Source organism: Talpa occidentalis, unplaced genomic scaffold, assembly GCF_014898055.3.
Source record: "Talpa occidentalis isolate TD23 unplaced genomic scaffold, MPIMG_talOcc4v2.1 talOcc4.10, whole genome shotgun sequence".
In the NCBI taxonomy this organism is placed as follows: domain Eukaryota; kingdom Metazoa; phylum Chordata; class Mammalia; order Eulipotyphla; family Talpidae; genus Talpa; species Talpa occidentalis.
Window position 1 is genome coordinate 29,904,584 of NW_023600993.1, and position 14,125 is coordinate 29,918,708.

Below are 14,125 nucleotides of genomic sequence, written 5' to 3' on the forward strand. Positions count from 1 at the left end.
GCAGGCAGAAGGACCAAAGTAGACTGCTGAGGGGAGCAGCGGGCGGCAGGAGAGGTCTGCGCGCCATGTGGGACCCTCCTCCGGTGGCCGGGGAGCAGCCGGGGATCAAACCGGCGGCCCTACAGAGGCTACGGGCAGCTTCGCAACCCAGCGCTCAACTGCTGCGCCACCGGGGAGGCCCAGCACCATTTATTGAACAAACTTTCTTTGCTCCAATGCATAGTCTTTGCTCCTTGTCAAAGATTAGTTGACCATAAATCTGTGGGTTTATTTCTGGATTTTCTATTCAGTTCCATTGGCCCATGAGTCTGTTCTTGTTCCAATACCATGCAGTTTTGATGATTATGGCTTTGTAGTATAGTTTGAAGTCTGGGAGTTTGATGCCTCCATTTCCTTCTTTTTTTTTCAGTAGAGCTTTGGCTATTCGGGGTTTTTGGTGATTCCATATGAATTTCATCAATAATTGTTCTATTTCTTTGAAGAATGCCATTGAGATTTTGATTGGAATAGCATTGAATCTGTATATTGCTTTTGGTAGGATGGCCATTTTAATAATGTTTATTCTTCCAATCCATGAGCAGGGGATGTCTTTCCATTTCTTTGTGTCTTCTTCTATTTCTTTTAACAGTGTTTTATAGTTTTCTTTGTATAGGTCCTTTACCTCTTTTGTTAGATTTATTCCCAAATATTTGATTTTTTTTGTTTCAATAATAAAAGGGATGGTTTTTTTGATTTCTTCTTCTTCAGATTTATTGTTTGTGTATAGGAAGGCTACTGACTTTTGCGTGTTGATTTTGTATCCTGCCACTTTACTGAACTGATTGATGAGTTGAATTAGTTTTTCTGTGGAGATTTTGGGGTTCTCTATGTATATTATCATATCATCTGCAAATAGTGATAGTTTGACTTCTTCTTTTCCTATTTGGATTCCTTGGATGTCTTTCTCTTGTCTTATTGCTCTGGCTAGGACTTCCAGTATTATATTGAAAAGCAGTGGTGAGAGTGGACATCCAGGACAATATATATTTCTATTTGCTCATATGTACAAAAGTAACTTCAACAAGAGAAAATAATTATAGTTATTTTTGGGGGAATGAGATGGAATGGGACAAAAATATTTTGAAAAGAGGCTTCTACCCATATGGCTTTCTTTACTTGTTAGTTTTCTAGTTTAGTGAATGTACTGCCTTTTTAAAATACATAATTACCAAAGAGAAAAAAAAAAACCCACAAAGATTGGTATGAAAAAAAAAAACTTTATGGATAGAATTAAATGACTTTAGTGAATATTTTTTAATAAATGGAAACGACATATTTTGTGCATGTGTATATTGGAAATATAGCAATATTTCCTTAATCAGTATAGAGCCAGTTCAATTTCAAACATGAACTGCAAGACTCAAAATCATAAAGATATTAATGCTTCCCAAATTGGTCTGTAGAGCCAAAGCAGTTTTTTTAAATGATGATTTGGAGAATTGGACAAGCTGAATTTTAAAATTTATTCTGACATGTGAAGGGCCAGGAATAGCCAAGACATTTGTGAAAAAGAAGAATAAAGGAGATTTGCTGAACCAGCTATCACTACTAATTATGGAACGAAGTGATTTAAATAAAACTAATGTTTTACAACAATGCATTAAAACAATGATTGTCAAGAAAATCAGCTTAATTTACATACTAAAGACACTCAGGTTATACAACACTGAAGCAAGTTGTAGAAACAAAGTTTAAGAAATTCAATGAGAGAATTTCCTGATTAACTTATTACTGGTACTTATTTGAAATTCTCAGAGTATCACATTAAATAGTTCATAATTTTATTATTATTCAATTATATTCTATAAAACCACAGTAATAAAATCTTAAGTTTCCTTTGTTGAATTCGGCAGCACTTCCATATTGTAACTTCAGAAATACGAAGTCAAATACTGCAATTCTCATGACCATGTTAAGAACTATACTTGCACAACTATATTTGTAGATTTTTAAACTGAAATGGTGCATTTATACTGGAAGAACCAATGGCTTCCTCATGCCTGAAGGAGTTAAATAAGCAGTAATCTAGGGTGTAGTTTGGGGGGGTTCCATCCATTTAGTTTTAAAATATGGCCTCAGATTTTACCTCTCTTAGGCAAAGAGGCACTAGGTGAAAGGGAAGAAGATAGACAGCTAGAGATAGAGAGACACAGACTGAGAGTCTCTCTTCCCCCAAAGGTAAAATTTCTCTTAAGTTCCTTAGGCATGCTCTAAGGGGCAAAGTCAAAAAAACATTTATAGGATATTAATACTTGTCAGTTAGGATACGTCAGAACATGGCAAACAGCAATGGAGTTAATCAGACAGTCTCACCTGGGTGGCTATGAGGTAGATCAGCTCCCCAAGGGTTGGTAAAAGGCACTGTTTTAATTTGCTGTTCCTGAAGTTTTCCCTAATTAATTCAGTTAGGAGAGCAATTCCCTGAAAAGAGAAAAAAAAAGTCTATTATTTCACATGTATCTCTCAGTTCCTCCACCTACATTTATTAAAAGGCAAGACACACTGGGCCTCCCCGGGGGCACAGTGAGTTGAGCACAGTGCTATGAAGCCGTGCACAGCCTTTGCAGAATGGGCTCGATTCCAGGCTGGCCAGGGAGATTCCCAGATGGTGCAGCAGACCTCTCCTGTTGCTCCCACTGCTCTCCTAAGCGGTGCTTTCAGTCTGTCTGCCTGTTCTGCTCCCTGCTCTGTCTCTAGTGAATCCTTCCACCTTCCCGCACCTCTGGCCTATACCCTAGCTACTGTATAATTAAAAAAATAAATAAATCTTTTTTTAAAAAAAAAAAAAGGCAAGATACACTAAAAAATCCACCTCCCAGTTTTAAAAACTAGTTTCCAAATTATTTTCAAAATATGGTCCTTATTCCTTATTCCTTCATTCTCAGATGAAGATACAAATATATCCAGTAAAATGAATTTACATATACATAGCACCTATCAGTTACACATAGCACCAAGCACATATGCATGTGTGTCCCTAATACTGGGAGGGCAATTGTTGCTCTATCTGTACAGACAGGAAACTGAGGTTGGGAAAAATCCTGCCATTTGCTCCTGTTCACTTGGACAGGCAGAATCTGAACACAGATTTCACCTCGCCAGATCCCAAGTATACTCCATCAGTTCCCGGCTTGAGAAATACTCACACATCATTAAACTTATAAATGATCTGAGGTTGGGAATATTATACCAAAGTTTCAACATGATCCTCTTTTAAATTCAGCTGAAAATTTAACAGTTCTAGGTAATTTCCTAGGAGCCATGCTAAGAAGATCAAATACCCCCAACGCCAGAATCCATACAGCAGAACATAAATGAATCAAACCAGAGTGTGACTATGAAGTAGACACTTTCAGTATGATGCCTACAAAACGGCCCAATTCTGAAAGAGAAAAAAGCTGTATACAAAATAGCATGAAAGCACTGGTCTAAAACAGTGTGACTCAAAATGTGGGGCACAGACAATACCAGTTCTCATTGTCAACAAAGATATAATTATAGAAATTATACCCAAACATGGCTTCACTTTGTAAACAGGAGTCTGGGCAAGTTGGAGTGAGTTATTTTACTTGTTGATGTGGTATTTTTTCAAACAGCTTTATTGAGTTATAACTAACAGACAATAAACTGCACAAAGCATACAATAGATACATAAGCCATATGTACACACCTGTCAAATCATCCCAGCAAGATTTCTTATAGACATTGACAAAATTTTTCTAAAATTTATGAGGAAGAACAAAAGAAACAGAACAACCACAAGAATTTTGAGAAAGAATGAAGTGGTTGAAATTATTCTACCTGCTTTCAAGACTTAATATGTAGCTGCAATTGTTAAGATGGGGGCACTGGCAGAGGGGCAGACAGGTACATGAATGGAACAGAACACAGACTCTATAGAGATAACTCCAAACCAGTATGGCCAAGATTTTTTTTTTAATAGAGGCATGTTTTATTTATTTATTTGTTTGTTTGTTTGTTTTGTTTATACATGCACTGGGTACAGTCAGAAGCGCGGGAGGGTGAGAGAATTCACCAGAGCCAGAGCGGGGAGCAGAACAGGCAGAAGGACCGAAGTACATTGCTGAGGGGAGCAGTGGGCGGCAGGAGAGGTCTGCGTGCCATGTGGGACCCTCCTCTGGTGGCCGGGGAGCAGCCGGGGATCGAACCGGCGCCGCAGAGGCCGCGGGCAGCTTTGCAACCCAGCGCTCAACCGCTGCGCCCCCGGGGAGGCCCAGTATGGCCAAGATTTTTGACAAGAGTGCAAAGCAATCCCATGGAAGAAAGTCAGTCCTTTCAACAAATGGAGCTGGGACACCTGGTTATCCATAAGAAAAACAAAAACCTCAACCAAAATCCAACAACTTTCTACAAAAAAAACTCAAAATGGATCAAGGATTTAAAAGTAAACTCTAAAACTAATAGGGAAAAAAAAAAAGCATAGGATCTAGGGCTAAGTAAAGAATAAACTTGACACCAGTCAAATAAGCACATAGAGTTGTTCAACATCATTAGTGCCAGGAAAAATGCAAATTAAAGCCACAATGAGATATCACCACACATTTAGATGAGGCAAAAAAAAAAAAAAAAGAAAAGTAGTGACAACAACAAATGTTGCTGAGGATGGAGAGAAAATGGATCATTTATACATTGTAGGACCCAGCAACTGCACTCCTGAGTATTTATCCCAGAGAAATACTTTCATCCACACAAAAACCATATACCAATGTTTATAGCAATTTTATTTACAGTTCTCAAAGCTGGAAATAATAGACGTCTTTCAACAGGCAAACAGTTAAATAAACTATCGTACAACCATCACAGAATACTACTCAGCAATAAAAAAGAACTATTGATACATGCAACAACCTGTACAAATCTCCAGAGAATTATGCTACATGAAAAAAGCCAATCTCAAGGTAGGCTTTTTTTATTTTTTTTTTTTAATTAATAGAGGCATTTATTTATTTATTTGTTTGTTTGTTTGTTTTTTGTTTATACATGCACTGGGTACAGTCAGAAGCGCAGGAGGGTGAGAGAATTCACCAGAGCCAGAGCGGGGAGCAGAACAGGCAGAAGGACCAAAGTACACTGCTGAGAGGAGCAGCAGGTGGCAGGAGAGGTCTGCGTGCCATGTGGGACCCTTCTCTGGTGGCCGGGGAGCAGCCGGGGATCGAACCGGCGCTGCAGAGGCTGCGGGCAGCTTCGCAACCCAGCGCTCAACCACTGTGCCACCAGGGAGGCCCAAGGTAGGCTTTTTTTAATAGAAATGGAGAACAGATTAGTGATTGTCAAGGGCGGGGTTGGGGGACGGACATGAAATAGAGGGAAGTAGGTAAGGTCCTATAATCTATGCCAGTAACGCCACAGCAACCTGACACTTCATGTGCAGACTTTACCTTTGGACAGCATTTGCCAGTACACAGCAGATCATGTTGCTCTACAGTGTTATTTGTACAGCTTTCCACCTGTCATTTTTTAATTTTAAAGCTATTAGTATAAAAAAGGAAGATAATAGCCATAAACAACTATACCACATAAATGGCATATACCAAGGAGAAAAATAAGTTTTTGTTGATCTATAGACAATGACATTCGCAAATGCCAATACTAAATATGGAATGAAAAGGGTAAATATTGTTTAGCTCTTCCTCAAACTCAGAAATCCAAGAAATATTTGGGTATCATACTTATCCAAATTTCCCTATAATCTGTAAAAATTCACCCTACTTTCAAACACTGAACCTAAAAGATAAAAATAGGATCGATATTCCAGTATTATGGTAATATTATTATTTTTAAAAACTTAAGGAAAATGAAGAGGTTTTAAGGAGTCTTATTTCAAATATCATTACACTTTGGGCATGTCTACATCATCATATGCTTCTATTACCCTAATGGAAACTATCTTCTGGGACCACAGGCATGATTGGTTGGTTGATTACTATATATAAATAATAACTTCAGATTGTGCTGCTATTTTGTAAACTACCTTGAATTCAAAATTCATTTTAAAACAATTTTGAGTAGCTATTGCTGGGCCTTTTTTGCCTCTATCTGAAGTCATCAGATTGACATGAAAAGGTCAAATGTGCTTCAATACCACGTTCCCTGCACTGAGTCTCTAAAGTCAAAGGCAGAAAGCAGAAAATGATAAATTAAGAATACAAAGGCGATTGCAGAGAGCCCCGCCCAGGAGGAGCCCAGCCCCAGCACACAGCCCCTGCCGCCCGGTAAGCCTGCGCGGAAGCGGCGCGCCGGAAAAAACAGACGCGGAGCGGGATTGCGCGGGGAAAGCGGCGCGGATTGCGCGGATCGGATCGCAGCTGCCCAGGTCCCCGCGCCTGCGACCTAGGCTTGCCGGGAGACGACCTAGGCTTGCGGGGAGACGCGCGGAGGCCCTCCCGGAGTGAGCAGGAACCAGGCGCCCAGGCAGGGGAGCGGGATTCAAAAGGCGCCATTCCCGCGCCACTGATCTGGGCTACAGCCCGCGTCCTGGAACTGAGGGCTTTGGAACTGAGACCCGGGGCACGAAATTAGGGGCGTGGGTTCCCCACGACGGTGGGGCACAAGGCAGACACAGCACCCCAAAGCCGTTGAGGTGTACCCTACCATCCCCGCTCTGCTCCCTGTCCCACGGGGTGGAAAATCAGCTCCCCAAGGGCTCTAGGAGAGATCTCTGGCGCCACCTAGCGACTGGAAGCCAGCACAGGCTCCTGAAGGAGATAGTGGCCAGCTGGGGAGTTAGCCCACGCCTGGCCCCTTCCGACCAGTAGTCTGAGCCCACAGGGGGAGCGAGCGCCCACAGCCGGGGCAGACCAGGCACGCAGAAGAGTGTGCCTGACACCGTACGCGCAGGGAGTGTGTCCCACATCACCATTTTAGAACAGGGACATTTCTTCAGTAAAGACTACCTGCAGAACGCTTCCTCAGGAGCCAGAGGTGAGCGGGGGAAGTTCGCCCACGCCAGACCCCCTCTGGCCTGCAGTCCAAGCCCAGTGGGGGAGCAGGAACCCACCGCCGGGGCAGACCAGGCGCACAGGGGAGTGTGTCCCCACATCGACATTTTAGGACAGGGACCTTTCTCCAATAAAGACTGCTTGAAACTGACAGATGACTCCTGGAGGAACCAGAGGGGAGCAGAGAAGCTCACCCAAGATGCCGGCCAGTCCCAACTACACAGTGTCCCAACGCATACGGCAAATTAGAAAACAGACAGTAGGGAGGAGAAGAACCACACGCAACCTAGCAACTCTCCAGAAAAAAAGCACACCACAAAAAGAAAACCAGCCCTCAGATGGCAACGACAGTAACTTGGAAGAACTTCTGAGCCTTCCAGAAAGAGAATTTAAAATTGCCGTGATTAAAAAACTGACAGAAGTCATAAAGGAAAACAATGATAAGGGAAAAATAATCAACGATCAGAAGAATGAAATTGAGTCCCTAAAGAGGGAAGTAAAAGAAATGCAGGAGATCAAAGAATTAGTGGAAGAACTAAAGAATTCTGGGAAAAGCAATGAAAGCAGAATTGATGAAATGGAAGAACGAATAAGTGCTCTTGAAGACACAGAAATAAAAAGAACCAAAACAGAAAGGAAAGAGAAGTACGAAGTAAAAAGAATGAAGAAAGACTTCGGGAACTATCTGACTCCATGAGGAAAGGAAATATAAGAGTTATAGGAATACCAGAAGGAGAGGAGAGAGAAGTAGGAACAGAGAAAATATTCAAAGAGATAATTGAAGAGAACTTCCCAAATGTGAAGAAGGAGCTGAAAATTGATATACAAGAAGCAAGAAGAACACCAAACTTCCACGACGAAAGAAAAAATACAGCAAGACACATAATAGTAAAGCTCCCAAGAATCCAGGACAAGGAAAAAATAATGAAGCTGGCAAGAGGGAAGAAACAGATAACATTCAAAGGAAAGCCAATCAGGCTGACATCAGACTTCTCCGAAGAAACACTACGGGCAAGGAGAGAGTGGAGGGACATAGTCAACAGACTCCAAGAAACAGATGCCAACCAAGAATACTCTATCCCGCAAAGCTCTCCTTCCTCTTTGAAGAAAGAATATGGACCTTCCCAGACAAACAGAAACTCCGGAATTTCGTTGCAACTAACCCCCACTCCAAAAAATACTACAAGGAGTCCTAAAGCCAGAACCTCAGAGGGACGAATAACAATGAAAGAAGGCCAAAAAAAAAAAAAAGTTATTAAAAGAATAAATAAATAAAATCAAAGGAAAGACAAACACAATGGCAAATACAGATGTTAACATATCAATATTAACTCTAAATGTAAATGGACTAAACTCTTCAATAAAAAGACACAGAGTTGCAGCCTGGATTAAGAAACAAAACCCAACCTTTTGCTGTCTACAGGAAACACATTTAGCTACAAAAGATAAAAATAGGCTCAAAGTTAAAGGATGGAAAACAATCCTACAAGCAAATGGGCCAAAAAAGAAAGCAGGAACAGCTATACTTATATCAGATAAAACAGATTTCAAACTCAAAAAGATAAAAAGAGACCCCAATGGTCACTACATTATGATCAAGGGGACAATATTTCAAGAAGAAATAACACTCATTAACATATATGCACCAAACGAAGGAGCACCAAAATATATCAGACAACTGTTGTCCTCTCTGAAAACAGACATCAGAGAAACACATACGTAGTGGGAGACTTCAACACACCACTATCAACAATGGATAGATCAACAAGACAAAAAATAAGTAAAGAAACCAAAGCTCTAAATAAGGACCTAGAGCAATTGGGCTTAACAGACATCTATAGAACACTAAACCCCAAAAAAACGGAGTACACATTTTTCTCAAGCGCACACGGATCATTCTCCAGGATCGATCACATACTGGGGCACAAGACAAACATCAACAGATACACCAAGATTAAAATCATATCAACCATCTTTTCTGACCATGAAGGCATCAAACTAGAAATAAACCATAAAAAGAAGGCAAGGAACTTTCCTACCTCATGGAGATTAAAAACCACACTACTGGAAGACCACTGGACTAATGAGGAGATCAAAGAGGAAATTAAAAAATTTTTTGAATTGAACGACAAGGAGGACACCAATATCCTAAATGTATGGGATGCAGCAAAAGCAGCAATAAGAGGAAAATATATAGCAATAGAAGCTCACATCAAGAAACAAGAAAGAACTCAAAGAAACAACCTAATTTCGAAGCTCAAAGATCTAGAAAAAGAACACAAAAAAACCCCAAACCAGTAGAAGAAAAGAAATAATAAAAACCAAAGCAGAAATAAATGAAATTGAAACTAAAAAAACAATCCAAAAGATCAATGAAACCAAGAGCTGGTTCTTTGAAAAATAAATAAAATAGACAAACCCCTAGCCAGGCTCACAAAGGAAAAAAGGGAGAAAGCACAAATAAACAGGATCATCAATGAAAGAGGAGAAATCACAACGGACACAGCAGAAATCAAAAGAATAATCAGTAACTACTATGAACAGTTATATGGAAACAAGTTTAACAATCTAGAGGAGATGGACAAATTCCTACAACTCTACAATCACCCAAAGCTAGATAAAGAAGAAATAGAACACCTAAACAGACCAATTACAATTAGCGAAATTGAAATGGTAATTAAAAACCTCCCCAAAAACAAAAGCCCAGGACCTGATGGATTTACAAATGAATTCTACCAAACATTCAGAGATGAATTAGTGCCTATCCTTCACAAACTCTTCCAAAAAATTGAGAAGGAAGGGACAATACCAAACACGTTCTATGAAGCCAACATTACACTAATACCAAAACCGAACAAGGACAACACAAAAAAGGAAAACTACAGGCCAATCTCCCTAATGAACACTGATGCAAAAATCCTCAATAAAATTTTAGCCATCAGAATCCAACAATGTATCCATAAGATAATTCACCACGACCAAGTAGGATTCATTCCAGGGGCACAAGGATGGTTTAACATCCGAAAATCAATCAACGTTATCCAACACATCAACAAAAAGAAATATAAAAACCATATGATAATATCAATAGATGCTGAGAAAGCTTTCGACAAAGTGCAACACCCATTCATGATAAAAGCCCTTGAAATTCTTGGGATACAAGGAACATACCTCAACATCATAAAGGCCATCTATGACAAGCCAACAGCCAGTATCATTCTCAATGGTGAAAAGCTGAAAGCAATTCCATTAAGATCTGGAACAAGACAAGGATGTCCACTCTCACCACTGCTTTTCAATATAATACTGGAAGTCCTAGCCAGGGCAATAAGACAAGAGAAAGACATCCAAGGAATCCAAATAGGAAAAGAAGAAGTCAAACTATCACTATTTGCAGATGATATGATATTATACATAGAGAACCCCAAAAACTCCACAGAAAAGCTAATTCAACTCATCAATCAGTTCAGTAAAGTGGCAGGATACAAAATCAACACGCAAAAGTCAGTAGCCTTCCTATACACAAACAATAAATCTGAAGAAGAAGAAATCAAAAAAACCATCCCTTTTGTTATTGAAACAAAAAAAATCAAATATTTGGGAATCAATCTAACAAAAGAGGTAAAGGACCTATACAAAGAAAACTATAAAACACTGTTAAAAGAAATAGAAGAAGACACAAAGAAATGGAGAGACATCCCCTGCTCGTGGATTGGAAGAATAAACATTATTAAAATGGCCATCCTTCCAAAAGCAATATACAGATTCAACGCTATTCCAATCAAAATTTCAATGTCATTCTTCAAAGAAATAGAACAATTATTGATGAAATTCATATGGAATCACAAAAAACCCCGAATAGCCAAAGCTCTCCTGAAAAAAAAAAAGAAGGAATGGAGGCATTACACTCCCAGACTTCAAACTCTACTACAAAGCCATAATCATCAAAACTGCATGGTATTGGAACAAGAACAGACATACAGACCAATGGAATCGAATAGAAAATCCAGAAATAAACCCACAGATTTATGGTCAACTAATCTTTGACAAAGGAGCAAAGACTATGCATTGGAGCAAAGAAAGTTTGTTCAATAAATGGTGCTGGGAAAACTGGGTCGCTACATGCAAAAGAATGAAGCTTGACCACTACCTCACACCATACACAAAAATCAACTCAAAATGGATTAAAGAACTAGACATAAGACCTGAAACCATAAATATATAGAAGGAAATATAGGCGAAACACTACGTGATTTGCACATCAAAGACATCTTTACAAACACATCACCCAAAGCAGTGATAGTGAAGGCAAAGATAAACAGCTGGGACTACATCAAATTAAAGAGCTTCTGCACAGCAAAAGAGACAATAACAAAAACAAAGAGAAACCCCACCAACTGGGAGAACATTTTTGCACCCAACACTAATGATAAAGGACTGATCACAAAAATCTGCAAAGAGCTGATGAGACTCAACAACAACAAAGAAAATAATCCAGTCAAAAAATGGGCAGAGAGCTAAAAAGAAACTTCTCTCAAGAGGAAATGCAAATGGCCAACAGGCATATGAAAAAATGTTCAACATCACTTGCCATCAGGGAAATGCAAATCAAAACTACCATGAGATACCATCTTACACCAGTGAGAATGGCACATATTAAAAAAACTAGCAACAACAAATGCTGGCGAGGGTGTGGAGAAAAAGGAACTCTTCTACACTGTTGGTGGGAGTGCAAACTGGTCCAACCACTGTGGAAAGCTGTGTGGAGATTTCTGGACCTACTAAACATAGAGCTTCCATATGATCCAGCAATTCCACTCCTAGGTATTTACCCAAAGGACACAGAAACATCAATTCCAAAGAACACCTGCACCCCTATGTTTATAGCAGCACTGTTTACAATAGCTAAGCTTTGGAAACAACCCAAATGCCCAAAAATAGATGACTGGATCAAGAAGATATGGTCCATATATACCATGGAATATTACTCAGCATTCAAAAAAGATAAACACATGCAATTTGCAGCAACATGGATGGCGCTGGAAGGGATCATGCTCAGCGAAATAAGCCAAAAAGAAAAAGAAAAATACCGGATGGTCTCACTCATAGCAGGAATCTAGAAAACTTAAATAAGGGACCAGGAAAACGAATAACTATAAGAAAGTGAAAATCAAAATCAACAAAAACTATGAACCAGAGACACTTTTAGGGGGGTGGGGGGCGGGAGGGGAGGGATTGGGGTCAGAATGGGGGGGCTGCAATTGTATGGGGAATACAACAATAAAATTTATTATTTAAAAAAAAAAAAAAAAAAAAAAAAAAAGAATACAAAGGCAAGGAAGTTCTGCAGTTACAAAACTAACATGCTGATACTTACACAGACATAGTGTGCTTGCTCTTGATCCTCATAGTTTTTTTTTTTTAAATGTCTGTTACACAGTATACAATTAGCTACTTCAAATAGAAACTGAATTAAAGTCCAGACTCAGAAAGTATCTGACATTTCCTGTTTGATCAGTGTTTTACTAAATAGACATTTCTTAAACCCCAAGTAACTGCTCCCAATGGAAGAGGATGCAGCAGTCATTACAACAGCAGCAGGATCTTTTATTTTTTTAAATATTTTTTTTTAATTTTTATGTATACAAGAACTGGGGTACAGGCCAGAGATGTGGGAGGGTGAGAGGCTTCACCAGAGACAGAGCTGGGAGCAGAACAGGCAGACAGACCAAAAGCACTGCTGAGGGGAGCAGTGGGCGTGACAGGAGAGGTCTGCCTCACCATGTGGAATTCTCCCTGGCCGGCCGGGAATCGAACCGGCGCTGCGGAGACTGCGGACAGCTTCACAGCACTGTGTTCAACCAGCTGCGCCACCTGGGAGGCCCCAGCAGCAGGATATTTTACAATGATTCTGTTTCTTATTCTTTCTGAACCCCTTAAATAAGAGGCATTACATAATCACAATTGAAAAGAGAATTTCAATAGATGATAGTTTTCTTTCTTAGAACATCACTTCAATGACACAAACATAGGTAGGGCATACAAAATAACAGCATTAGAAATCTTACAAGCTTTTCTTCAATTTTATTCATGCTTAATCTTAGAGTCCTTTGGATCTTGTATTTCTGATTAAGCTTTGCCAAGTAACATCACATCTGTAGACTTAAAACCTGAAATCCTACTTTTCACAAGGAGGGAGGAAAGAGGGAGAGAGGGAGGGAGAGAGAGAGAGAGCAAGCAAACTCGAGACAGGGAAAGGAAGGCTGATGACACAGAGAGCATAAAGATGATAAAACCGAAAAAAATAAGGTTCTATTCTGTACTTAATCACTGAAATGTGCTCGAAAGGCTGTCTGAAAGAAGAGCTCCTTGGTGACATCTGGACATCCTTTCACCATTACCTTCTGTGAACTAACCTTTAATCTCTAATTCTCTGCACGTTGATTAGGTAACTGCACTCAAGTTGGCATCTGTAATTGGCATCTAACTCCTCAAACTAGATAATCAGGGAGGAAAAGCAAGAACTGCTCTCTTGTCACTTCCCTGTTGAGACCTAAATGTAAACAACCTATAACGGGTAGATCCTCCTCTTAAAGATAATGAACTGTCGGGAAAGGCAAATAATATACAGCCTTTTACTATCATATGAAAAGTTTAGAAGCCTTGGTACTCAAACTTTATCAACTTCCTGGCTTCTTTCTTTCTTTTTTTTTTATATGTCAGTAATTTCAACTGCAAAAGAAATTTGTTAGTTCTCAGTCTGCAGCCATCCAGAACCTCTTCCTATTGCCACTCAGTCTCCTGTTGTGGAAATACCTGTCCTGCACGGTGTTTAGTCTGGGGGACAACAAACTACAACATCCATGCGTTCTGCCCTCTGAATATGGAATCTGACAGCGACCCACTCCCTTAGAAATGTCTTTCCTCCCTTGTTGCGGTCAAGGGTGGGGCACAACCTACACACCTCACCAGGTGAGTCCTGGTTGATACTGAACTTTTTTGCCCATGGAATACGATGGGACCTGATATGCTCATCATGAATTGGATGTCACCATAACATAGGATGTCATCGTAACATCGATTATGCACAGTAACATTTTAAAATTGCAATGATATGTATCAACCCA

At 39.8% G+C, this 14,125-nt stretch overlaps 1 protein-coding gene across 4 annotated transcripts in view; it reads right to left on the reverse strand.

Moving 5' to 3' along the window:
* The window catches only part of ULK4 (unc-51 like kinase 4), a 378,716-nt gene that overhangs the window by 318,181 nt on the left and 46,410 nt on the right, over positions 1-14,125 (reverse strand). For all 4 annotated transcript variants that reach the window (XM_037526793.2, XM_054693291.1, XM_037526797.2 and 1 more), the window contains one exon: positions 2,353-2,460. In XM_037526793.2, the coding sequence (XP_037382690.1) occupies positions 2,353-2,460 (108 nt within the window). The remainder of the gene's footprint in view (positions 1-2,352; positions 2,461-14,125) is intronic.